This window comes from Callionymus lyra, chromosome 8 (assembly GCF_982586985.1).
Source record: "Callionymus lyra chromosome 8, fCalLyr1.hap1.1, whole genome shotgun sequence".
Lineage (NCBI taxonomy): Eukaryota > Metazoa > Chordata > Actinopteri > Syngnathiformes > Callionymidae > Callionymus > Callionymus lyra.
This window is the reverse complement of record NC_141825.1, coordinates 5008662-5036159: the sequence shown is the minus strand read 5'-3', so window position 1 is coordinate 5036159 and position 27498 is coordinate 5008662. Positions and strand designations below refer to the sequence as shown.

At 35.2% G+C, this 27498-nt stretch overlaps 1 protein-coding gene across 2 annotated transcripts; it reads right to left on the bottom strand.

Annotated features, from left to right (window-relative positions):
• Positions 1 to 1111: 1111 nt before the first annotated feature.
• Positions 1112 to 27077, bottom strand: ripor1 (RHO family interacting cell polarization regulator 1). Of its 2 annotated transcripts, XM_087797531.1 has the most exons (25): positions 26945 to 27077; positions 19761 to 19884; positions 19407 to 19553; positions 19208 to 19286; positions 19048 to 19071; positions 18932 to 18985; positions 17591 to 17740; positions 17004 to 17067; positions 13575 to 13618; positions 13392 to 13517; positions 13185 to 13333; positions 12998 to 13130; positions 11795 to 11911; positions 11548 to 11670; positions 11344 to 11489; positions 9191 to 9689; positions 7988 to 8115; positions 7796 to 7916; positions 7048 to 7183; positions 6052 to 6213; positions 5835 to 5987; positions 4843 to 5039; positions 4673 to 4756; positions 3694 to 3784; positions 1112 to 2644 (listed from the first exon to the last, which is right to left on the bottom strand). In XM_087797531.1, exons 1-25 carry the CDS (start codon positions 26961 to 26963, stop codon positions 2547 to 2549), a joined length of 3168 nt encoding a protein of 1055 aa, XP_087653657.1. In that variant the 5' UTR covers positions 26964 to 27077; the 3' UTR covers positions 1112 to 2546. The 2 variants fall into 2 exon arrangements, with proteins under 2 accessions (XP_087653657.1, XP_087653658.1); XM_087797532.1 differs by lacking the exon at positions 11795 to 11911.
• Positions 27078 to 27498: the final 421 nt, after the last annotated feature.

The window sequence follows — 27498 nt, the reverse complement described above, 5'->3', positions numbered from 1 at the left end:
TGACGTATTGGCAAATAGCATTTTATTGTACAAAACGTTTTAACGAATAGGGAATTCGTTAAATTAATACAAATTAATTAGTAAATGTACTTACATAATTCTATGTATACCCAACATGAGATGGGAAAAACATAAAAAAATACAACTGAATTAAAAAACAAAATAAAGTAAACAATACAGTGAAAATTATAATAAAAATGATGATTTGCAATATCAATGAGACTTCTCTCTCTTCTTCATTTCATATTGTACCATTCCCTCTTGAACAAAAAATGTTGCATATTTAAATCCAAAACTGTCTATTTACTAGAAGCTACGTTTTATACACACAAAGGAATATGCTTTGTTTTTCACATTCAAGTTTTTTTTTTTTTTAAATAAATTATTTTTAACTTTTTTTCTTTTGGGTCACATCTGTTCTCCATGTATGTGGGTTATAGGATATATTTAAGCGTACATACCCAACTCTTATATACAAATGTCTGTGTTTTTATTTCTCTTAAGGCCAAATGTGGCCCTTTAACTGTTTTATGTAGCCCTAATGAGGTCAAAAATAGTCACTTAATGTGCCTATAGGGTTTTTGGGCTTTTGTCATTTTTCGTTAGTATTTATTGCGCCACAAAAATTTAAGGACGTAGAAAAAAGGAATTTGGGAAAAAATGTTTTTAGATATTCATAGCATATGATTTCCTCTCTTTCACCCCTCAAAACTTTGCTTGACGGCCCCTCACAACAGCCACACTATAAAATGTGGCCCCTGAGCAAATGTAAATGTACGTCTCTTTCTGTCTTAGACTTATACAAGTGTATTCATTCAAACCCATTTCAATATATATTTTTTCACTTCTAAATTAAAAATACAATCTTACGCTGATGTTACAATTTTGCCTTAATTTCTTTTTTTATTTTGTGAACGTTAATTTGAATATCCCTTAATAAACATATTGCTTTTTTAAATAGATGGATAAAAAGAGCTGAGTCAGATGGCAGTAATCTTTGTCCTGTTACAATAACAAGTACTATACTATGACTGCGAAATATGTTGTTGCATTTTGCCTCAATAAAATAAATCAATACATGAAGTAGAAATAACAGAGAAATGAAACAAGATCGTTTACCAATTAATTTAATAGAAAAAAGGATATGTGATAAATTTGGCAGCAGAGAGACAGCAGGCAAGAAAGAGGACAAAAAAAAAAAGTAGAAAAACAAGATCCAGCTGCCGCGCGTCGCTGCTGTGGTCAAGAGGTCACAGTGGAGGTCCAGAGGTCAGCAGAGGTGCCGCTCTGGTTGAGGAAACTTCTGGAAACGTTAAATTGTGCATACAAAAAATACAACGTTGCTTTTGAATGGACGTCAAAACATAAAAACATCAGCTGAACTCGGCCACACGCAGGTGATCCTCACCGCGATTCACTTCATGAGCTTGTGATGCATTCAGGTGCTGTTGGAATTATTACAATAAGATTCTAGGTAACCTCAGTTAGTTCTAGCATCTCAGTCTTAACATTATTACCACATTTCCTTTTCAGCAGCGAAACATCATCACAGGTAGTCCCAGAAATTGTGTTATTCTTTCCCACAATTGTCCCAGCTACATAGGGTCGACCAACCAAATGTAGCTGGTCGATCACTGGAGTACCTGAAGGAAATCCATACAAGATGACGACATAAAAATGCTCTTTCGGTGACTAAGTGACTCTTAGTTAGAAAGAAAGAAGCTGCTAATGCTAACATATACAAGTGAAACCATGTGATTTATGGAATCATTTGAGAGAAAATGACTGTTAAAAATAATTGTTTCTGCGTCTAACTAACATCAAGTAGTTTACACCAAACATACTGCAGTGGAAATTAGTTTTTATTAAGAATTAAAACAAAATTTTCATTGATTTAGCTACCGTCCAAGTTAGCAAGAAATTAGCCACTAATGCTAATATTTAACGATAGCGACTTTTTGGTCAGTGCTTATGTCAACAATTTGACTTAAAGTGTAGCTTGAGGCCGAGTTTTACACATGTGGTCATAACGTTCTTGTGGATTCACCCAACAGGTGGAAGTGGCTAAGGAGAGCACACAGATGCTAACAAAGTAGCAACAGAGTGATCAATAGATTGAGAGAAAGACAAGAAGTGGTGGAGTGAGAAAAAAAAAAAGGTTTTCCTCTTCAACTCTGAATTCCAAGCAGCACCTGAACGCACCATTTCAACTCGTCATGTGTGGAGACATTTTCCCATGATTGGAAATCTTCTACATGTGATTCCAGATGAAGCTCATGTTGAGTCACAGTGTCTGACAAGGTTCTAGTCCAGAGTTTATGTTGTAACAGGAAGTGAAGATTCATTATCGACAAATCAAACAAGCAGCTTTAAGACAAAAATAATTTCAGGAGTATAAAGTTTGGCACTTGTGAGAGTTTTTGGTTCTTTCAAACAACATACTTTTCCCAAACCCAGACCTCGGTGTTGAGACCAGGATCGTACAAGATCCCATTACTTTCTCCAGAATATGCACAGTCTTGACATCAGTGTGGTTCCACGGTGAGTTAGAAAGCGGTGCTGGCCATGCTGCCTGCTGAGAAGATGCTCGGGATGACCTCCTGAGACGTCTCCACGTGTCTGTAGGCCATTTTCCCCTCCTCGCCTGCTCCGGACAACCAGAGAGAAAATAATAAATCATGATAAATAACACAGAAGAATCCTGTGTCAGATGATGAATTATTTAAAATAGTTAACTTTCACTGCTGGACTTAAATAATGGACTTGTTGACAAGTCAGTGTCAGGTGTTTGTAGCTGCTGTGGTCAGACTTGAAACATTCCTGAACTGAAACTAAACTCTGATTTATTTAAGATTGTTGTTAAGATGGTTTTGAGGGGAACCATCCTGGACAACTATGCTGTGTCTCAAGTCGCATACTAGCGTACTCAAAGTTAGTATTTTTAGTGCGTAAGTGCGTCTCAATTCTTAGTATGCGAAATGTAGTGCTCCATGCACAGTAAATTGTCACTAAAACGCCCACAAAACTGAGTATGGTTCGATGGACACTAACCACCCTAAACGGCTCCATCTTAGTGACGTTGTAAACGGAAGTTACGTCATATATAAATATCCATATATATATTCATACACTTTACAGGTGCATTTTCAGCAGCAGTAGATGAGACGTCTTTTGTGCTAGTACTAGCTTAAATATCTCGCAAATATTTTGATTCTCATATTTTTATTTATTTCTTTTTCCAAACTTGCAAAACGTGCTGCCAGCAGGTGTCGCTAGTGTTCCTACAGCTCGTTGTAGCTTCATTTCCGGTTAGTGTGTAGCAGCAGTGTTTGATTTGAGACATACTATCTGTGGAGAATTTGTTACTAGTTAGTACGTACGCTTTCCTGATGCATACTAACTTCTAGTATACTAAGAGAAGTATGTGATTTGAGACACAGCACACGTCTTATAAATCCAATAAAATCACTTGATTACCTCGTCAGCAAACTTTACTCTGTTTCACTCCCTCTCAGTGAACTTGACCGTTCATCTTTTCATATATCAACTAAAAAACGTTCTGCTTTCGGAAACTATTTCAAGCGTTAAAATGATTATTCTATAGATATTGTACTAAGAAGCATGCCTCACTCTTGACACACGTGAATCTGCTCTGTGTTTGTTCAGAGTCAAAAACTACAAAGACGACGTTACCGAGTGTTAGAAGAGCTTGTTTAGCAGCGTCTCTGACTTCCTCCTTGTCGGTGCGACAGAGATACACCAGCTGGTCGATGCTCTCTTTTGCCTGGAAAACAGAGTTCAGTCGTGAACATTAGTGACGTGAACCCCCTGCTCAAGGTGCGAGTGAGTCCTGCTAAAAAAAATCCTTTTGGATATTTATTTATAGAGGCGTGTATCGTGCCAGATACAGGGTCAACGATATGATATATTGTGATACAGTAGGAACAAGGATATATTTGTAGTATTGTCTAGTACTTGACTCTAGTGTTGGTATACTGTAGTAACAAGTATATATGTGTAGTATTATCCAGTACTTGACTCTGGTGTTGTAGTATTTACAGACCACATGACTCTTGACAAAGTCGTAACTGATTTAATTTGTTTTGAAACCAAAATATGAGCAAACATCAGCTTTAGAAGCTGCTGGAGTCACTGTATCCTCTTGTCCTGAGTTATCGCCAGGATCTCGCAGGACTACATTGTTCCTTTAGCTGCAAAGGATGTAATGACTGCTGCCATCTAGCGGCCGGAAGTGTAATTGCAACCCAGGAATCTAGAAAGGTGAATATTCGCATTTTCATTGTAAATAAATAAAAATTGTAGTGTATATATTATTATATTTTATACACACCTAAATGAAATATAAACCACAAATGACCCATTATAAAAATAAAATTGAATTAAAGAATCAAATTTAAAGAATATACATTTAAAATGATACAGTGTTGTTGAATGTGGATATGGTATGGTGGAAAGTATATTGCAATATTTAAGTGTTTAAAAATGTTTTAGCGGCATGAGCTTCACCAATTGTTGAATCAAGATATCTGTTACTGATTTGACTGTATAATGTGAAATTAGCTCCTTGGTGGAGGTATGCATCAGCTCAGTGCTTGTACAGTTGTATTATTAGTAGTAAAAAAAGGCTCAAAGGAGTCATATGACGGTTCACCTTCAGACAGGCCAAAGCTTTGCATCCACACACTCTGCTCAGTATGTTTTCATCCTCCAGCAGCTCCAGACAGTGAACCAGAGCCTGAAGACGGAGATAAGGTTGATCAGGTAGTACAGTATAGAACGACAAGTGTGGTAAACACACCGACTACACCGACCAACCCTCACCTGCTCTCGGTGCCGCGGTTGCGTGGCGACGCTCCTCAGAGCAGAGCTGGCGGATGCCATCACCTTCCCTCTGGGATCCTTGAGAAGCTTGGCCACCGCGTGAAGACCTTCTCTCCTCAGACTGCACTCCAGGGGGCGCCGCAGTGCTAGCATGATGGCGTCTTGGTTCGATGACTTCAGAGTTTGCATCAACCACACTGCGGAGGAAGAGAAGCACTTATTTACAATGACAATAGCTTTTTGTGTTGGTTGAGCTTTTGTCCACGTTAGCGAGAAAGAAGCTGCTAATGCTAACATATACAAGTGAAATTTTGTAATAATGTGAGAGAAAATAAGTGTCAAAAAAAAGATTTTCTGCGACTAACTAACATCAAGTAGTTTACACCAACCATACTGCAGAGTAGATTAGTTTTTATCAAGAACGAAAACAATATTTTCATTGATTTAGCTACCGCCCAAGTTAGCTAGAAATTAGCAGCTAATGCTAATATTTAACGATAGAAACTTTTTGTCAGTACTTACTCAACAATCTGACTTAACGTTAGTGAGAAAGTAGGTGCTTATGCTAATATATAACTATTTAGTGAAAAATGTTAGTGAATGCAAAAAACCTTCATCAAAGAGTTTCCATTCCACAGGGAAAAGTAGTAATTATTTACTACGACAACAATTTTTAATTTTTTTAGTAAGCTTGTGTCTAAGCTAGGATGAATGTAGTCGCTAATGCTTATATATAACTGGGCTACAACATTTTTTTTTAACAGGTATTTGTACGCGTTTCATGGAGTTTTTAACAGGTAATTGTACATGTTTCATGAGCCCTTGTGTTGATAAAAATACTTGTTCTTTATCCACAATTTGTGCCGCTGTTAATACTTAACACATTTATTGTACATTCAGAAAAGTTTAATTTCTTATTATTGAACATGAAACCGGAGGTTATTTTCACAAACCCCTCTTGAATTCAACAGCTGACGACCAACAGTTCTCACCTTCTTCTGCCAGATCGCTGACGTAAGCCTTCATGTCGGTGATGCCGTTGGCCTCCAGGTAGAGCCAGAACTGAAACAGCGTCACGTCGCTTCTGCTCCCGTCTTGTCTCGGCAGCTGCTGAGTCGTCAGTCTCTCCACCAGGTTGGTAAACACTGAAATAAACACCGGGTTTTCACTCGGGTATACTTTCCACTCCGGCCACACACGGTCTGGTACCTGAGTCAGTCATGGTGCGCGTCTTCTCGGGCAGGACGCCGCCGTAAGTCTCGGTCAAAGCGACCACAAAGTTCTCGGCGGAGGTGCTGAACACGCAGTCCTTCCTTACACTCTGTTGCCATAGCGTCACGGCGCCCATGCACAGGCCCAACTCAGGGATGACTGGATAGATAATGTGTCAAATAAAACATTTGAGTGAAATGTCATAGCAAATACCAAAACTTCTATTTATTTTTATAACAACATGGGCAAATCTTTATTAATTTCATGATTAAAATGATACAATACTAAACAATTTACAAAATAAAAGTTTAATTTATTCTATAAAAATCTTTATTTACGTCTATCCTGCAATTTTACAAACCGCCGCGTAACACTTCCTTACTCTGTTACAAACACACTGTTTCTTTAAGTCACAGATGAGTCAAAGTCTTGCAGGAGCCAAGGTCTCCAGCAGTTTGATGAGGTTGATTTTGTTGGTAGTGAGATAGTGGTGAAGTGAACAAACACATGATAGAAAGTGTTACAATGAAGTTTGTTTTAAACTGGAATTTCAAGTGAAGGACATTTGACACTCAATGCTATACTTGCTAGCTTAGCTAGTGGCTAACAGTGCTAGCTTAGCTAGTGACTAACAGTGCTAGCCTAGCTAGTGTCTAACAGTGCTAGCTTAGCTAGTGGCTAATAGTGCTAGCTTGGCTATTGGCTAACAGTGCTAGCTTAGCTAGTGACTAACCGTGCTAGCTGCAGTGAGGTGAAATGTTGCACCCCGTAACACTTTGTATCTTTGTATATGTTGAAGAATGAATTTTTAATTGTGTTAATCTACAGTTAAATAATAATTTCTAATATCAAACAGAGACATTTTTATGACAAACTTCTTTTTATATCTCACATGAGTTCATGTTTAAGTTACGGTGTGCTCGAGAAGAATTCATCCGCCTTAAAAAACATTCTTTTGTGCCTTAAAAACCATCCTTCAGGAGACTTTCGTACCTTCAGAAGGCAGTAGGGGGCGCTGAGCATTTTCTCTGATGACTCGCCGGACGATCTCGATGACACGGACTTCTCTCAGCAGACTGTCCAGAGCGTACATCTCTCCACACCTCAGAGGTCCGAACGTTCCCAGACGCTTTGAAAACAGAATATTCAATAAATAAAAAAGAAATATCTAATTTAATAAATGCTGTATACAGATACAGTACGTGTTTGTGTGTGTGTGTGTGTGTGTGTGTGTGTGTGTGTGTGTGTGTGTATGTGTGTGTGTGTGTGTGTGCATTATATGTGTTGAAACATGGATGGAAATGAAAGACAATTTTTACAATCATTGATATAGTTTAATTTTGTATAAGTTATAAATCAACTATTTTAATAGGATCAGTCAAAGTCCATTTTATAATTTTGATTTAAATGTGTTCAAATGTAATATTATTACTAATTTAAGTGCAACACATTTGCATCGTATTTCAACAAAATCAATAATTAATTGGTGTTAGTTCTTTGTTATTCAACTTTTACTTTTTTAAAGTGTAGAACAACGTTAAGTAACAATAACAAATAACAGCAGCAAAATGAGTGCTTCTACATATTTAAATTATTTTTAAATTAATTTGAATTAAAGATGAAAACAAATAAAATTCTCCTTTTTAGACGTGACCAACCATCCAGAAACATCAAAGGAAGGGAATATTTAACAGACAACAAGTTCCTTAAATTTAGTCAAATGACGGATGAATCATCTCACCAGTAATTGGTCGCTGCAGTTCTTCAAATGTACCACTAGGGTGCAGTCCAGGTCCGTGCAGCCTGAGGTGAGAGGCGAGGCAGGAGAAGAGCATCTGTCCCAGTCTCCGTCCTGCAGAGAGCTACACAAAAACGCACAACACGTTGGTGTTTCTCTAAGTTCCTCTGATGATCCACCTGTCTCCGTCCTCACCTTTCGTTCCTGCTCGACTTCTCCTCGTCGTCGTCTTCGCCGTCCGACAGGTTGAGGAAGTTGAAGCTGCACAGAGCAGTTTCCACCGTGAGACTGACCAGGCTGGAGGTCCGACTGCGTCTGCCACCCTGTGACGCACACAACACACACACAATCATGAGATATATTTGATTTTGTGATGACAGTCATACGCACCGGATTTTATGAATGTTTTAGTATAGAAGTATATCAATACTATCAGAATATTGAAGCGTTGAATTAATTTTTTTTATTAAAAAGACGTTTGTTTTTCACACAATCAATTATTTATTTTAAATAATTCAGTCACTTTTTATATTTAAAGGTTTAATCTTAATATATAATTTAATTAAACTATATATTCTTAAAATTAATTATGTAATTCCAAAAAATCCTATATAAATTTTCCAAATACATTCATTTTTTAAATCATATTCTTGAAGCTCATTATAGATGTATGGTATTAGTACCATCATATACAAATAATATTGCATTTAGAAAAAATACTTTAGAATGATTTGAATTAGAATATTAAACTCTATGAGCACATTTTTTAAATGTTTACATTTTCTTATTCAATTATTCAACAAAAAAAAATCAATATAGAAACTATTCAATTTAATTATTAAAACCTAAATATATGATTATACTATTATTGAATTGGTTGAATTAAACATTTCAAATGTTGAAACTCGAAAAAATATATATATAATGAAATCTTTTTCCTTTTCTTTAAAAATATCCCAATTTCTTCTTAATAAATGTTGTCAATTTTCTTTCAGTAAACTAAGAGCATTAAGTTCTTGATCAAACAGTCAATTCCTTGTCTACACGTCGCATGATTTTTCTGGAAGCAAATATTTATTTTTGGAGAAATTACAATATTAAACTCTGTGTTAGAAAAACTTTAATTCATTCTGAATATATTTATTATTTTTTCATAAATACAAAAAAATGAACAAGTCCTATCAAGTGAATAGAAAGATAAAAAAACCAATGCAATGATAAAAAAAAGTTTCAATTCAATATGTGGAACATCGTGCGATCGAACTAAAATAATAACAACTTTTCTAACTCAATGAAAACACTACAGCTCATTTCTGAACACTCTCTAGTCTCACCCCCTCTCAGAGAACTCTGAACTCTACTGTCGTCATCATTATGGTTGTAATGATCCAGTCCTACCTTGAGCGTGACTTGCAGCAGCTTCAGTTCTTGCTCCAGCAGCTGGAGTTCAGGAAACTGTCCTCTGTAGTCGTCCAGAGACGACACCACGGCGGCCAGCGCGACGTCCAGCCCGCTGTCGGCCGGCGACTCGGCGGCGTCCTCCTCCACCGACACCCGACGGGCCACGTACGTCACATCGCCGCCTTCGGGCTCCACCGTTGAGTTTGGAGAGAAGGTTTCCTGCTGCTGCTCTCCAAGACTCTCCTCCATCACGACTGGCGTGGCGTCAGGGGTGGGATGCTCAGGAGTTCTGTCGGGCAGCTCCATCTGGATGTCGCTGATGGAGACGGTGGACGCCACGGACTCCTCGGGAAGGTCGCACGCCGGCCGGTCGCTCAGCATGACTCCGTCCGCGCTGCCCTCGCTGATGTGGCTCAGCGAGCGCGAGTACGAGTGGCTCAGAGAAACATCTGGCGTCTGATCTTCTGCTTCCTCTTCAGGTCTCGCCGTCTCCTCTCTGCAAATCAATGTTCAGATGTGTCTGTTATTAACAGGCTGAACGCTCTTGTCGTGTCCACCCCGCTACCCAACTCTAGCATCACTCATTTGACTGCACTTTATTAAACAAAAATATACGTATTGTGGTGGTGTGTGTATGTTTGTGTTATTATTGGGGTTGTGTGTGTACGTTTGTGCATGTATTGAGGTGATGTGTGTGTTTATGCATGTATTGAGGTAGTGTGTGTATGTTTGTGTTATTATTGTGGTGGTGTATGTACATTTATGCATGTATTTAGGTGGTGTGTGTATGTTTGTGTGTGTATCGTGGTGGTGTGTGTATGTATGTGTGTGTATTGTGGTGGTGGGTGTTCGTTTGAGCAAGTATTGTGGTGGTGTTGGTATGTTTGAGCATATATCGTGGTGGTATGTGTACATTTATACATGTATTTTGGTGGTGTGTGTATGTTTGAGCAAGTATTGTGGTGGTGTGTGTATGTTTGAGCAGGTATTTAGGTAGTGTGTGTACATTTATGAATGTATTGTGGTGGTGTATGTATGTTTGAGCAAGTATTGTGGATGTGTGTGTACATTTCTGCATGCATTGTGGTGGTGTGTGTATGTTTGAGCAAATATTGGGGTAGTGTGTGTACATTTATGCATGTATTGTGGTGGGGTGTGTATGTTTGAGCAAGTATTGTGTTGTGTGTGTGTATGTTTGAGCAAGTATTGTGGATGTGTGTGTACATTTATGCATGTATTGTGGTGGTGTGTGTATGTTTCGGTCTGTATTGTGGTGATGTGTATATGTTTGAGCAAACATTGGGGTAGTGTGTGTACATTAATTGTGGTGGTGTGTGTATGTTTGAGCAAGTATTGTGGTGGTGTGTGTATGTTTGAGCAAGTATTGTGGTGGTGTGTGTATGTTTGTATTGTGGTGGTGTGTGTATGTTTTTTGTGTATGTCTGTGTCTGTATTGTGGTGGTGTGTGTATATTTATGCATGTATTGTGGTGGTGTGTGTATGTTTGTGTCTGTATTGTGGTGGTGTGTGTACATTTATGCATGTATTGTGGTGGTGTGTGTATGTTTGGGTCTGTATTGTGGTGGTGTGTGTATGTTTGTGTCTGTATTTTGGTGGTGTGTGCATATTTATGCATGAATAGTGTGGTGGTGTGTGTATGTTTGTGTCTGTATTGTGGTGGTGTGTGTACATTTATGCATGTATTGTGGTGGTGTGTGTATGTTTGTGTCTGTATTGTGGTGGTGTGTGTACATTTATGCATGTATTGTTGTGGTGTGTGTATGTTTGTGTCTGTATTGTGGTGGTGTGTGTATGTTTGTGTCTGTATTGTGGTGGTGTGTGTACATTTATGCATGTATTGTGGTGGTGTGTGTATGTTTGTGTCTGTATTGTGGTGGTGTGTGTATGTTTGAGCAAGTATTGTGGTGGTGTGTGTATGTTTGTGTTTGTATTGTGGTGGTGTGTGTATGTTTGAGCAAGTATTGTGGTGGTGTGTGTATGTTTGTGTTTGTATTGTGGTGGTGTGTGTAATCTAACTCTGTGATAAATCTAAACACAGTAAGTAAGTGAGAGTTTGTCAAGTGTTGATGATGTCATACAGGAAGAGTCGTCTAACAAATGAGTCAGATCTGAGCTGAGGACGGACTCACCTCTGGACGTCTGACTGTGGTGCTCTCGTGCCGCTGATGTCCACGCTGGAGTGAGACGAGAACAGGAGGGATGAGGGCGAGTCTCCGTGGACGGGCAGCGAGGCGCGCCTGGACTGGACCGGCTGCAGGGTCGGAACCACCACCGTCTGACGAGACACGACATGTGACCACCGCTCACACCTAAAGTAGGAGGAACAGCGCTACCTTGTGGTGGAAGGAGTCATGCTGGCCTGCAGACAGCTGAGGACTAGAGGAGTCGTCGGAGGACTCGGAGGAGTTGGACCAGGCCGTCCCGTTCTCCAGGTCCTCGTGACGCCGCAGCATGTTCTGAGAGAACAGAAGCCTTTTTAGAACCAGACTCGAGAAGCGGGCGGTCCAGGAAGGGAGGAGGTTCTGGGTCTGAGTCTACTGGTTGACTATCTCTGGGGGGGTCTAGTCCTTCTTGACTTACGACAGTGTGAGGTCTGGACGGAGACTTGTCGCTACAGGAGCAACTTCTGCTCAGCGTGTCCCTGAAGGTGTCCAGCAGCGGCCAGTGCTGCCGCCCGGTCAGATTCCGAGGAAGAGACTGAGTTTAAAGAGAAGTCTCTGCGTGACTCGGGTGAACTATCTCTGTGTCATCGTCTACGTTAGCAAGTCTAGTCCAGTGTCTTAATATTTAACTTTTCGTTGTCTTTTAACTTTCCAATCCTGGAATAAAGTTTCAAATGAAAGGTAAACATTCACATAAAAATTGACAAATCAAATAATTATACTCATGTATTCATGTTTCTACACTTCCTGTTATTAAGAGATATTTTCATCTAATTTTCTAAAAACAAGTTTTGACATTTTTAACTTAGAATTCATCATTTTATTAACCAATAACAACAATTATATTTTGCCTTAAAATTCAAGTTATCATTGGAACAAATCTTTAATTATTTAACAAAATAAAATCAATAATATATTAAAAACATTAATGAAAACATCATGATGATACAATGCCAAAATACTATAGAACTTTTGGCAACTCAGTGATATTTTAACACACATTTAAGAAATGATTAAGCATTTATGAATAATAACACAAGAATTAACCATAAAGCAGGAGCATCGTCGTGATATTACAATGTAATAACAAAACAGTCGTATATTCTTCTATTTATCCTTATAAATGCTTTATAATGTTTTTGTGATGCATTACAAACAAAACCTTATTAGAAGTTTTGACAAAACTTTTTATTTAATTGTAAAAATAAGGGTAATTTCACTTTTTCTTCAAAATTGTTTTCAGGTTCTATTTTTATTTTAAATTAATGATTGAATGGTATTTAAAATATACCGAACATTCTCTTAACTCACAACAGATGTTTTGTTTTTTTTACATTTTTATTTAATAAAATTAATCTTAAAAATAAAACACTTAATTTTACAACATATCAATTAGTTTGACAATGTTCTTCCTTGTTTTGTTTTTTTTAAGGTTTTGTGAGTCTGATTATAAATTGCCTTTAAATATTTGTAGAGTTATGTCTAAGCGTACAAGAGTTAAGCATTAAAAAGTAAAAGACAAGTGGCAGATTTATTTTGGAATGCGGTCCAAGAATGGACCCCTGAGGAACACCATCCCTCAGAAAGGTGAAGGGGTCAGTAAATGAACGGACGGACTCACGTAAAAGGCTTGTTCCCGCAGGGAGGGCGTGTCCGGCGGACTCTGGTTGAAGAGCGTGGAGAACCTCTTGTTGACGGTGGAGGCTTTGTTGACGGTGCTGGTCACCGTGGTCTGGTCGTCTTTATCGAACGGACTGAGGAGGAGACGTCAGACTCGGAGATGATCCACAAGTGCACCGTGAACTTACTTCCAGGTGACCTCCAGGCTGAGCTTGATGGTGCCGAGGTCGTTGATGTCGACGGCGACGGTTTGAGGGAGCGCGGAGAAGAGGTCTTTGGTCTCGCAGGAAATGCTGCCGACGATCACGTGGTTGGCTAAACTCTTCAACTCCGTCACCTGAGAAGAAGTCCGCACTGAGCGTCTAAACGCGACAAACGTCGAGGGAACGTCGGACCTTTATCGACAGGAAGTCGTTAATGAGCGGAAGAAAGATCATGTCTTCGCTGTCCCAGACCTGCTTCCCGTTCATCTCTATCCTGCCTCGCAGCTTCCATCGCTGACGCCCGTATTTCATGAAGATCTGAAGACCAGAGACTCGTCAGTGTCGACATCTCAGCTGCTCATGAGCAGGACTCACCTCGTACTGGTCGCCTGCACACAGTCGAGCGAAACCAGCCAAACCTGTGAAGCAGAAGGAAACCATCAGATTCTAATCCTTAATCAAATCATTTTCAACTATAATCAAACTATTTTCAACTATAATCAAACTATTTTCAACTGTGATCAAACTATTTTCAACTATAATCAAACCATTTTCAACTATAATCAAACATTTTTCAACAAAAATCTAACTATTTTCAACTATAATCAAACATTTTTCAACTATAATCAAACTATTTTCAACAAAAATCTAACTATTTTCAACTATAATCAAACATTTTTCAACTATAATCAAACTATTTTCAACAAAAATCTAACTATTTTCAACTATAATCAAACATTTTTCAACTATAATTTAACTATTTTCAACAATAATAAAATAATTTTCAACTGTTATCATACAATTTTCAACTATAATCAAACATTTTTCAACTATAATCAAACAATTTTCAACTATAATCAAACTATTTTCAACTATAATCAAACTATTTTCAACTATAATCAAACTATTTTCAACAATAATAAAATAATTTTCAACTGTAATCAAACATTTTTCAACTATAATCAAACATTTTTCAACGATAATCAAACTATTTTCAACTATAATCAAACTATTTTAAATTATAATCAAACTATTTTCAACTATAATCAAACTATTTTCAACTATAATCAAACTATTTTCAACTATAATCAAACTATTTTTTAACTATAATCAAACATTTTTCAACGATAATCAAACTATTTTAAACTATAATCAAACTATTTTCAACTATAATCAAACTATTTTCAACTATTTTGAACTGTGATCAAACTATTTTCAACTATAATCAAACTATTTTCAACTATAATCAAACAATTTTCAACAATAATAAAATAATTTTCAACTGTAATCAAACATTTTTCAACTATAATCAAACATTTTTCAACTATAATCAAACATTTTTTAACGATAATCAAACTATTTTCAACTGTAATCAAACATTTTTCAACGATAATCAAACTATTTTCAACTATAATCAAACTATTTTAAATTATAATCAAACTATTTTCAACTATAATAAAACATTTTTCAACTATAATCAAACTATTTTCAACTATAATCAAACTATTTTCAACTATAATCAAACATTTTTCAACTATAATCAAACAATTTTCAACTATAATCAAACTATTTTCAACTATAATCAAACTATTTTCAACTATAATCAAACTATTTTCAACTATAATCAAACATTTTTCAACTATAATCAAACTATTTTCAACTATAATCAAACTATTTTAAATTATAATCAAACTATTTTCAACTATAATAAAACATTTTTCAACTATAATCAAACTATTTTCAACTATAATCAAACTATTTTCAACTGTGATCAAACTATTTTCAACTATAATCAAACCATTTTCAACTATAATCAAACATTTTTCAACAAAAATCTAACTATTTTCAACTATAATCAAACATTTTTCAACTATAATCAAACTATTTTCAACAGAAATCTAACTATTTTCAACTATAATCAAACATTTTTCAACTATAATCAAACTATTTTCAACAAAAATCTAACTATTTTCAACTATAATCAAACATTTTTCAACTATAATTTAACTATTTTCAACAATAATAAAATAATTTTCAACTGTTATCATACAATTTTCAACTATAATCAAACATTTTTCAACAATAATCAAACTATTTTCAACTATAATCAAACTATTTTCAACTATAATCAAACTATTTTCAACTATAATCAAACTATTTTACACTGTAATCAAATAATTTTCAACTGTAATCAAACATTTTTCAACTATAATCAAACATTTTTCAACGATAATCAAACTATTTTCAACTATAATCAAACTATTTTAAATTATAATCAAACTATTTTCAACTATAATCAAACTATTTTCAACTATAATCAAACTATTTTCAACTATAATCAAACTATTTTTTAACTATAATCAAACATTTTTCAACGATAATCAAACTATTTTAAACTATAATCAAACTATTTTCAACTATAATCAAACTATTTTCAACTATTTTGAACTGTGATCAAACTATTTTCAACTATAATCAAACTATTTTCAACTATAATCAAACAATTTTCAACAATAATAAAATAATTTTCAACTGTAATCAAACATTTTTCAACTATAATCAAACATTTTTCAACTATAATCAAACATTTTTTAACGATAATCAAACTATTTTCAACTGTAATCAAACTATTTTCAACTATAATCAAACTATTTTCAACTATAATCAAACAATTTTCAACAATAATAAAATAATTTTCAACTGTAATCAAACATTTTTCAACTATAATCAAACATTTTTCAACTATAATCAAACATTTTTTAACGATAATCAAACTATTTTCAACTGTAATCAAACATTTTTCAACGATAATCAAACTATTTTCAACTATAATCAAACTATTTTAAATTATAATCAAACTATTTTCAACTATAATAAAACATTTTTCAACTATAATCAAACTATTTTCAACTATAATCAAACTATTTTCAACTATAATCAAACATTTTTCAACTATAATCAAACTATTTTCAACTATAATCAAACTATTTTCAACTATAATCAAACTATTTTCAACTATAATCAAACTATTTTCAACTGTGATCAAACTATTTTCAACTATAATCAAACCATTTTCAACTATAATCAAACATTTTTCAACAAAAATCAAACTATTTTCAACTATAATCAAACATTTTTCAACTATAATCAAACATTTTTCAACAAAAATCTAACTATTTTCAACTATAATCAAACATTTTTCAACTATAATCAAACTATTTTCAACAAAAATCAAACTATTTTCAACTATAATCAAACATTTTTCAACTATAATTTAACTATTTTCAACAATAATAAAATAATTTTCAACTGTTATCATACAATTTTCAACTATAATCAAACATTTTTCAACAATAATCAAACTATTTTCAACTATAATCAAACTATTTTCAACTATAATCAAACTATTTTCAACTATAATCAAACTATTTTACACTGTAATCAAACTATTTTTAATTATAATTAAACTATTTTACACTGTAATCAAACTATTTTCAACTATAATTAAACTATTTTAAATTTGTAATTTAAATGTAAGTTGATGAAATACAATATACAAGAAAAGTTCTTAATATTTCCGCCTCTTATTCATACTTTACTATTTCCCTGAACAGAATATTTACTTCATACTTGAATTTTGCTCATTCATTGTTGATGTTATATTCTGTGTTTTTATTTATGATACCATGTGATCTTCATGTATATACTGTGATCATTTATATATGTTACTCACTCAAAATCAATTGATTTATTGAACTGAAGTCTCTGGTCTTTGCTATTGAATCAGTCGTGAATCCATCTCACCTTTCATCTTGACGTGAAACTCTCCCAGCTGGTTCTCCAGCTCGTTCTCCAGCACACACATGTTCTACACAGATAGACAGATGTTACGTTATGTCAACCCACCATTCAAAACTTCATTTACACTTCTAGCCTCACTGCACCGGAAATTAAGATTGTTGAAGGAAATAATGACAAAACTATACACAAATGTATACTATACACTACAAATGACGTTATTGAGTTGAATTTTTTTCATGTAATAATAAAAAAAGGGCTACTTTAATTTCCAAATACAACATCATTAAATTTGGTTTAAAAAAACACAAATTAACTTTCACTATTAACATGGTAAGATACGGTGCGTTCAGTAACGTAGGAATGGCTACATACACTCATGAAACAGAAAAATTAATTATAAGTAAATTACTTAAAGGGAAAAAAAAGACTAAAACCATAGTAAAATACCAGTTTAAAAGTTAAAACTAGACTAGACTGGAAAAAAGTCTGGACTTAAACAACACAATTGAAATTAACCAGAATAAAAACCAAAACTAAAGGTGTCCCTAAAACCAAAACTCTTTGCAGCAGAAGAAGAGTCTCCCACTCACCTCGGTGTATTCCTTGTATCCCCGGTTCGCCTCCGCCAGACTCTCTCTGGCTCCCTTGCTGACTGAGGAGCCGGTGTAGGCGTTCACCATCTTGTTGGCTCCGTCCCGGAGCCTCCTCTGGAGACAGTAGGCCTCGTACAGCTCCTCGATCTGTGCAGGAAAGACCTGGCATTGATGTGGTGCTTTGACAGCGATGCTTGGACAGAGCGTGATTGTACGACAGAGAGAGGCGAAGGAGAGAGTGCGGGCAGGGTGGAGACCAACATGGTAGCAGCAAGAGAAGAGTTATTCAGTGGTCACTGTTGACGTGTTTGGTTTAGAGTTGAAGATACAAAAAGATCATAGATGATCAGAACATAATGTTATACATTATTTATTTATTTATTCTGAACATTACAACAATGATGTCTTTTGTGTGTGTCATGTCAACATGATGTTGTCATGTGAATAGTGTGTCATGAGATCATTTTTGTGATAATTATGTGTTTTTTTGTAATCATTGTATTGTATAATGTGAACATAATGTATGTCATGTGATCTTTATTTATATCATGTGATCATGTATTAATGTCATGTGAAATTGGGTGTGTCATGTGATTATTTATGTGATCATTTTGTGTATCATGTGATCATTATTGTCATGTGAACATGATGCATGTCATGTGATCATTTTGTGTCTCATGTGATCTTTATTTATGTCATGTGATCATTTATTTATGTCATGTGATCTTTATTTAAGTCATGTGATCTTTATTTATATCATGTGATCATTTATTAATGTCATGTGAAATTAGGTGTGTCATGTGATTATTTATGTGATCATTTTGTGTACATTTAAGTCATGTGATCTTTATGTATGTCATGTGATCATTTATGTGATCATTTTGTGTGTCATGTGATCTTTATTAACGTCATGTGATCATTTCATGTCATGTGAACATAATGTATGTCATGTTATAAATTATATGAACATTATGTGTCATGTGATCATTAATTATGTCATGTGGACATTATGTATGTCATGTGATCGTTTGTGTGAACATGATGTACATCACGTGATCTTTACTTATGTTACGTAATCATGTAATGTCATGTGATCTTTATTTATGTCATGTGATCTTTATTTATGTATGTCATGTTATCATTTAAAGTCATGTAATCATTAAATGTCATGTGATCTTTATTTATGTCATGTGATTATGTATGTCATGTGATCCTCTCTGTGATCATAATGTGTGCCATGTGATCATCTATTGACATAGTGTTAACATTAATTATGTCATGTGAAAATTCCAGACTGCAGGAGAGGAACGATGATGTTGACCAACACTAAAGTCTTACTTTACTGAGGTGGAACTCCAGTCGCCGGATGTATCGCTCGATCATCTTCACTTGCTGTGAGAGAAACATGGAGTCAGCTTGTGTCATCATAGATTTACCAGCTGCCCTGAACTCACCTTGTCCAGTTCATACAGGAAACCCTGGAGGAAAAACAGAAGCAAAATAAAGTCCAACATCAGCAACATTCCAGAACAAAAAAACAACTTTCTACTGATCCCGTGTTTACTAGAGATACATGGAAGTGACACTTTTTCAACTCCATCCATCATGACTGACCAGTCTGGAGTTCCTCTTCGACTCTTTCATCTGCCGGCTGAGAGTGTCCAAGTCCATCTGGTGGACCTGCAGGTACGATCTGAAACACACACACACACACACACATTTTACAAGGAAGAACAAGTCATGCTAGGTTTTTGACATTTAAAACATGGCAGTTCAGGATTGACACTACTTTGATCATGTCCGACACACTTACTGGAGACCTCTCCTCAGGGCTGCGTAGACCTCGTCCAGACGCTCAGGCTGAGGAACCTTGGAAAGAGGGTTGGACCTCTGGGACACTGTGAACATCCTGCTGGCTCTGCTGGGCCTCCTGCTCAGGCCCGGTGTGCTGAACAGATGCCTACGACAACAGCAGGACTCGGATCAGAACCACTGTGTGTGTGTGTGTGTGTGTGTGCGTGTGCGTGTGCGTGTGCGTGTGCGTGTGCGTGTGCGTGTGCGTGTGCGTGTGCGTGTGCGTGTGCGTGTGCGTGTGCGTGTGCGTGTGCGTGTGCGTGTGCGTGTGCGTGTGCGTGTGCGTGTGCGTGTGTGTGTGTGTGTGGCACACCTGTACGGCTTATCAGAAGTGTTGACTCCGGTGAAGCTCTGGCTCCTAGTGATGGACTTGGAGTTGAGGCGTCTGACAGGACGAACTGACAGCGACATGGTGGAGAGTGTTCGGGACGGACCCCCTGATGAGACAACATGGAAAAAATTGATCAAAAAAACATTTATTTGTCATTAAATTCACTTAATTTTAATGAAACAACGTTAAAAATTATGAAAAATACTGAATGTTTTCTTAAATCTAAAACACAAATTAATGAACACAAAACAAACATGGAAATAAAAGTTTTATATAATAATAACTTTGAGGGAAAAAATAAATAAATAATAGTATGTTAACAATTTATTATTATTAAGATATTTTTAAAAAATGAAGCTACAATTAGAGATACATATATTTCAATATAAAATACAGTTAATATAATTTGCTATATAATATAATGTAATATAGTTTATTTAGGGCCAAATCAATTCATAGAAGAAACAAATAGGTTTATATTTTCCCACAACTTGATAAAGTTTAAATATACATAAATCACTTAATAAGAGGGACAATAAACTATAAAACTAATTATAAAGTATTAGAAATAATTACATAAATAAAGGAAAATCAAAGAGTATCTATTTTTATTTAGGTTAATCATTATTTTGTTTGTGTTTATTGTTTGAGTGTTTTTTTTTGTTTAGTTCAACATAAGAATATGACAATAAATATATATTAAACATTAAAAAAATAAACAAATGCTGCTAATTTAAAAAATAAATATTGATCACTATCATTGCGTTGACTCTGAAATGACTCGTAAAAAGGTTTTGTTTGGTCCAAAACAAAAGTGCGTCGCAGTCTTCTTCTTCTGACCAGAGTTTTCCTTCGTCCGTCCACATCCTGTTTCTGTCGCTGGATGAGTGGAAAACACAGCCTCCCAGCGAACAGGAAACGTCACAATCTGACGGGAAGTCAGAAGCTACTGCAGGAAACGGCACAAAGGCCAGCAGAGAAAAGAGCAGAGAGCGACGGAGGAGCAGCTGCAGAGTTTACCAGAAGAAAACACTGACTCAGAAATGTCTTTCGGGTCAAAATATCACATTATATCACTTATATCAAGTTCAATGATGTGAAAAAATATGTATGTAAGTAATTTGTATTTATATAGCACTTTTCCAGACGTGGGTCACAAAGCGCTTAAACAATCAAAACAATAGTATTTTAATTTATGGAAAAAAAAGATTAGTTTGAATATATTTTCAGAGTAAAATACTGTTTAATTTAATCTATAAAATAAATAAATAAAAACTTCTTAAATGCTTTTTTTGTGTAAATATTGTACAATTTATTCTACAAAAATCTTTTCATTGATTTTATTTAACATTTATTTTTTAAATAAAAAATGTTGCATTTAACACGTGAAAAACAACTAATGGATTTTGTTTAAATGTATTGAGGTTAAAATACTACATAATTGGATCTATAAAAATAATTTGATTGAAAAGATGATTTTTTTCTTAAAATCTTTGTTTGAACTCTGACACACAGGACCATTTGATGTATTACGAATTTCAATCGAATTAATAGAACTGAAAACCAAAATTTGTCCAAACATCAGCTTTAATAGCTGCTGTGGTCCACTGTATCCTCTCGTCCTCAGTCATCACCAGGATCTCCCTGGATATTATTGTTTCTTAAGCTGTGGTGGACGTAATGACTGCTGCCATCTAGTGGTCGAAAGTTTATTTAAACACCGAAATAAAAATGTTAATTGTAAGTATAATGAAATTAAAATTAAATTATTCTATTTTACACACAGTTAATTTAATATAAATGAAGCAAAAATAATTATAGTAGAAATAATAAACAATATTATTTGAAAGCTAAAAATACACAATTTTGATTTAAGTAGAACCATTTTTGAATATTTATACGGTACGGTGAAATAAATATTGATAAATGTATATAGATTTTTTTTCTGAAACCCCTAATAAACAAACACCTTTAGATGTTGTGTAGAATTAATCGATGTTTATCCAAGAACTGAGGTTTGTTGAATCAAATGTTGCGCGTTTTATGATTCAATCCATTCTTTTTGACAACTTGATTTAAATACAAATAAATCTTAAAATCAAAGCTTCAAATTCAACTTGTCAACTTATTTCTGGTTGGAGCCAAACTTCCTTTAAGAAATCACTATAATTCCTTCTATTGTTTTACTATCATCACATTTGATCATCATCGTTCATCATCATCATCCTCATCATCATCATCGTCACCACCATCATCACCATCATATTGGGGTCATCGATCACTCTGGTTCTTCCTACCTGCCAAGGTCACACTGATCCAGCCGGCTGACGGTCGCGCTCACAACCATCTGGTCGCACAAAGAACCAGCGGCAGCAACTCTGCAGCCACAGCCGTCATGTGACGCCCGCTCTATTGTTTTCATTCTCTCCCCGCTCTCTCTCCTGGAGCGTTCTGGAAAATATCTGGATCCCTCAACACTGGAAAAGCTGCATCATAACACGGAAAACATCTTCCTGACCCTCATGATGGAGTTATTGATCGACAGCTTCACTGATTTACAAGACAAACTCCACAAACTATGATCAACTGATCAAACAAATATTAGATTTGTTTTATTATTTTCACATCATCGATTAAATATGGAACTATGAGTGGGATGCCATGAATATATAAATACACAATTTTTTTTCTATCATATTTAATCATTTACGTATTCTCTTACTTCCACAAATAAATCATTTAATTTCTCACAGAATTTATTTTTCTTCCAGAAATAACAAATAATGTTTAATGTGTATATATATTTTAATTATATATTTTTTTAATTGACTCTTTTTCTTTATTTTAGGATCTGACATCTAAATCCAAATTAATAACATAGTTAAATATTGTAACAAACAACAAGGATTTTTTTAGTAAATGGTTAAAAAAAAGAGAAGTTTTGGGTTGAATAATAATAATATAATTATATGTCATAGAAATAGTTTTATTTTAATATATTATTATCCTCCATGTGGAGAGGATCTATATATAAATCTATAAATACTCTAAATAATAAAGTTTCAAGTCACAACAATTTACAATATAAAATGCAATACATACAATTTAAATAATTGGGAAGTTGTAGCAAAAAAAAATGAGTTATGAAAATATATATAATTATTTTTTATTTTGTTCTTATATAAATAAATTAAAGATCCTATAGATTATATTGACTTTTTTCAAGTCATTTTAGTACATTTTTATGTAAAAATGTACAATATAAAATGCAACATATATAATTTAAATAATTAGATTTTGTAGGAAACATTTATTGTAAAAAAATATATAATTATATATTTATATATTCTATATATATTAGACATTATTATTATTGACTTAAAAAAAAACAAAAAACAATAAAATATATTTTTAAATCAATATAATTTCTAGGATTTTTAATATATTAAATAATAAACATTAAATATATGTACACATTTACATAAGTCAATATAATGTCTAGGATCCTTAATATATTTCGATCATTTTATTAGATAATTTAGACTATTTAAATAGATTTATCATTAACAGTGGTTTCCTGCTGTGGCAGCACTAACAGTGACCACAACAAACCTTTGGTCTACGAGGAGCTGAAGATGATCAAACATTAGTGAAGCTGATGATCTGCTCACGAACACAACGAGTGACACTGGTGTCAGAGCGGAGCCGGGTCAAGATGACCCGAGCTGGACCATAGAAGCTTGTGATGATGATATGAAGCCTGGAAAAACATGATCAGGCCTGATGAGTCAATTTCTGCTGATTCAGAATCTCGTGTCAGATCTTGGCAAAAACAACAAGAGAGTTGGATCCACCACGATGTCCAGTTCAGTCAGTCAGTTCAGAAGTTCAGAAGTTGTGTCGGTCCAGCACACGACTTTACACGCTCAGTACTACCAAAGAACATGGGACAAAATCGGCAAGAGTAAAAAGTTCTAAAAACTTAGTAACACAAAATTTTACAAGAATTATCCGTTTGTTTTATGTTACGAGGATCTTTTTAGAAGTAACTGTGAAGGAGAAGAGGCCAGAGCAGGTTCTATGACTTCCTCTGGTGAATGATTACGAGCCTTTGAAGTACAGAACCAATCATGCTCATACCTGGTACGCTGAAATAATTTTACCTGGTACACTGAAGTTAATTTTACCTGGTACACTGAAATAATTTTACCTGGTAAACTGAAATTATCTTTACCTTGTACACTGAAATAATCTTTACCTTGTACACTGAAATAATCTTTACCTTGTACACTGAAATAATCTTTACCTTGTACACTGAAATAATCTTTACCTTGTACACTGAAATAATTTTGACCTTGTACACTGAAATAATTTTACCTTGTACACTGATATTATTTGACCTGGTTCACTGAAAGTATTTCACCTGGTACTCTGAAATTATCCTTACCTGGTACACTGAAATTATCCTTACCTGGTACACTGAAAATATTTTACCGGGTACACTGAAATTATTTTTACCTGGTAAACTGAAATTATTTTTACCTGGTACACTGAATTCATTTTACCTTGTACACTAAAATTATTTTACCTTGTACACTGAAATTATCTTTACCTGGTACAATGAACTAATTTTACCTGGTACACTGAAATTATTTTACCAGGTACATTGAAATTATTTTACCTGGTACAATGAAATTATTTTACCTGGTACAATGAAATAATCTTTACCTAGTACAATGAAATAATTTTTACCTAGTACAATGAAATAATTTTTACCTAGTGCACTGAAATTATTTTAACTGGTACACTGAAATTATTTTGACCTGGTACACTGAAATTATTTTTACCTGGTACAATGAAATAATCTTAACCTAGTACAATGACATAATCTTTACCTGGTACACGGAAATTATTTTACCTGGCACAATGAAATAATCTTAACCTAGTACAATGACATAATCTTTACCTGGTACACGGAAATTATTTTACCTGGCACAATGAAATAATCTTAACCTAGTAGAATGACATAATCTTTACCTGGTACACTGAAATTATTTTACCAGGTACAATGAAATTATTTAACCTGGTACACTGAAATTATTTTACCTGGTTCACTGAAATTATTTTACCTAGTACACTGAAGTTATTTTGACCTATTACACTAAAATTATTTTTACCTGGTTCACTGAACGTGGGCGTGACCTGAACATGGTATTTAAAGTAACACCCGATGAAGAGCAAGAGGGAGTTTCCATCAACCGTAAGCGACTATGAGGCAGATGAACACATCAGTCTCGACCCGACTGTCTCTACTTAGAGGAAACTCAACATCCTACAGGATGTGGAGCCGAAGACACCGAGGCTGGACTGAGTCACACAAAAGGGGGCGTGGCCTACTTGGACTTTCAGGAAAGTGTTTCTGGGAAACGAGATCAGCCGTCGAGATAGAATCTTTGAAGCCTGAACCACCTTCTTTAAACAATACCTCAATTCATGACAGGAATATTCCAGCTGTCAATCATGTGGGCATCTTCGCAAATGGTGTCCGAACATCGTATCGTAACGGTTCTGAACCAACGCACTTTCATTTGTGTTCTAACTCTAAGACCTTTTAACTTCTGCTTGTAACAGCTGTCATTACTTTGAATATATACAAATATTCAACCACGTGTAAAACCACCATCGTTTCACTTCTTGAATTGGTCACATGTTACAGTTGCTTCAGATTCACAACCGTCATGAAAGAATTACAAAATCATTAGCAAAATGACTCACAACAAGCTCCCAAGTCTGAAGACGTAGCACTTTTCTTCTTGTCTCGGCTCGGTTTTCGAGAGATGCACAACACTGCCCCCCACAGGCGACAAACCGATACTTCGATGACTCCCCAACTGAAAAACTGCTGCACACACGACATGAAAATCGTAACAATTGAATCTCGTTTTGTTTCGTCCTCTCGAGTGAGTTTGAAACCTCTGCATGAGAAAACATCGACACCCTTTTTCACAACATCGATATAATACTGCATCAATTTTTTTTTTTGGTTCCAAAAGATATTTGATTTTTAATGCTTTACATTTAAATTGTTGTTTGTCTAAATTAAAATAATTTGATTGTTGCTATACAGTATGGCAGCCGTCATTACACCCTTCGCAGCTAAAGGAGCAAGTATATTCCGCTAGATCCTGACGATGACTGAGGACAAGAGGATACAGTGGACTCCAGTCGCTTTTAGAGCTAAAGTTTGGACATATTTTGGTTTCAAAACAAATGCCTTTTAATTTTTTCATTATACTGTATCGGGGTTCAACAGCACTGTATCAATAATTTTGGCTTTCTAATCGTGTTTTATTTTATATTTCAGTAAAGTGTGTATAAAATAACCATATTCTGATTCTAATACTTATTGTATTTGTTCATTTTTGTGTTTCAATTAAACTTGCCTTCGCTAGATGGCAGGACCCATTAGTCCTCCGCAGCTAGAGGAACAATGAAATATCGGCGGAGACTGAGAACGAGAGGATACAGTGACTCCAGCATCTTTTAAAGATGATGTTTGGACATAATTTGGTTTGAAAACAAATGAAAGCAGTTACGACTTCGTCAAGAGTCATATGGTCTGTAAATTCTGCAACACACGAGTCAAGTACTCGACAATACTACACATATATCCTTAACTACAGTATCATGATATATCGTATAGTTGACCCTATATCGTGATACACGTCTCTAGTGTTGGGTAGATAGTCCGGCCTCAGTTTCAGATGTCCATCTATGATTTCCTTCTAAGTCGTTAAACTTGTCTAGGAAGGCGATGATCAAGGATCCTTCATGAAGGGGCGACTTTCTAACTCCAGAGTAAACAGAGAGAGGAGAGATATCGCTCAAGACGAGAGGGTTCGAATTCCTGACATGACAGCTGGAGAAGATAAACAAAGATTTCCTAAAGTGTTCTTTAACTCGACCCACACATGAAGTCGGCACAAACTATACTTAGGCTTCCTTAAAAACACAACTTCTCTCTTACATTTCCTGTCCGTCCATTAAGATAAACTTCCACCGTGACCCGACAGTGAGGCCCTGGTCTGCTCGTGAGAACTTTCGGGTCAATAAGTTAAAGTTAGAAGCGGACAAACACGAGCTAATGATTACAGAAAGCGCCGTACCTCCATATCCACTGTACATGCTGCCGACAAATGTGGTCAAACTCTCCTCCAGAAAGTGTCAGTCTACACCTGTTCACTGCCCATGTCTTTCCCACTCGTCTGGCCCGGGAGGAAGGGAGGTGGTGGTGGTCCCACTCCTCCTCTTCCCTGATGACATCACTGTTTACTCATCCACCTCCAGCTAGTTACATATTGTTGCACATAGCAGCTACACACACACACACACACACACAACACAGACTCGTGTTTGAGACGACAGCAAGACTGAAACAGACGACAGGAAGTCAGACGCTCTCAGGAGTTTCTCTGAAGTCCATTCAACACTTGAGTTTTTAGGGACTCCTGGTGGACGACTGGCGCCAACGATGTTGAATCATTATTTATGACGCATACACACCTTTGTTTTTAATCTATTAAGGAAAAACAAAAGGAGGGGAAAAAAGTTTTTGATGAGTATGATTTTAAATTTTTATTTCTATTCAAATTTTCCAAATTTCAACTATTTCTAACGCCATATATATATATTTATTTGAATAGTTTTTTCAATTTTTAGA

What these genes read in the sequence shown, in the direction of transcription:
- ripor1 (XM_087797531.1), bottom strand. An exon ending in TCCTGTATGAACTGGACAAG is followed by an intron (nt 18,986 to 19,047) that starts GTGAGTTCAGGG and finishes TTTCTCTCACAG; the next exon opens with CAAGTGAAGATGATCGAGCG. An exon ending in CGTCCAGACCTCACACTGTC is followed by an intron (nt 11,671 to 11,794) that starts GTAAGTCAAGAA and finishes CTGTTCTCTCAG; the next exon opens with AACATGCTGCGGCGTCACGA.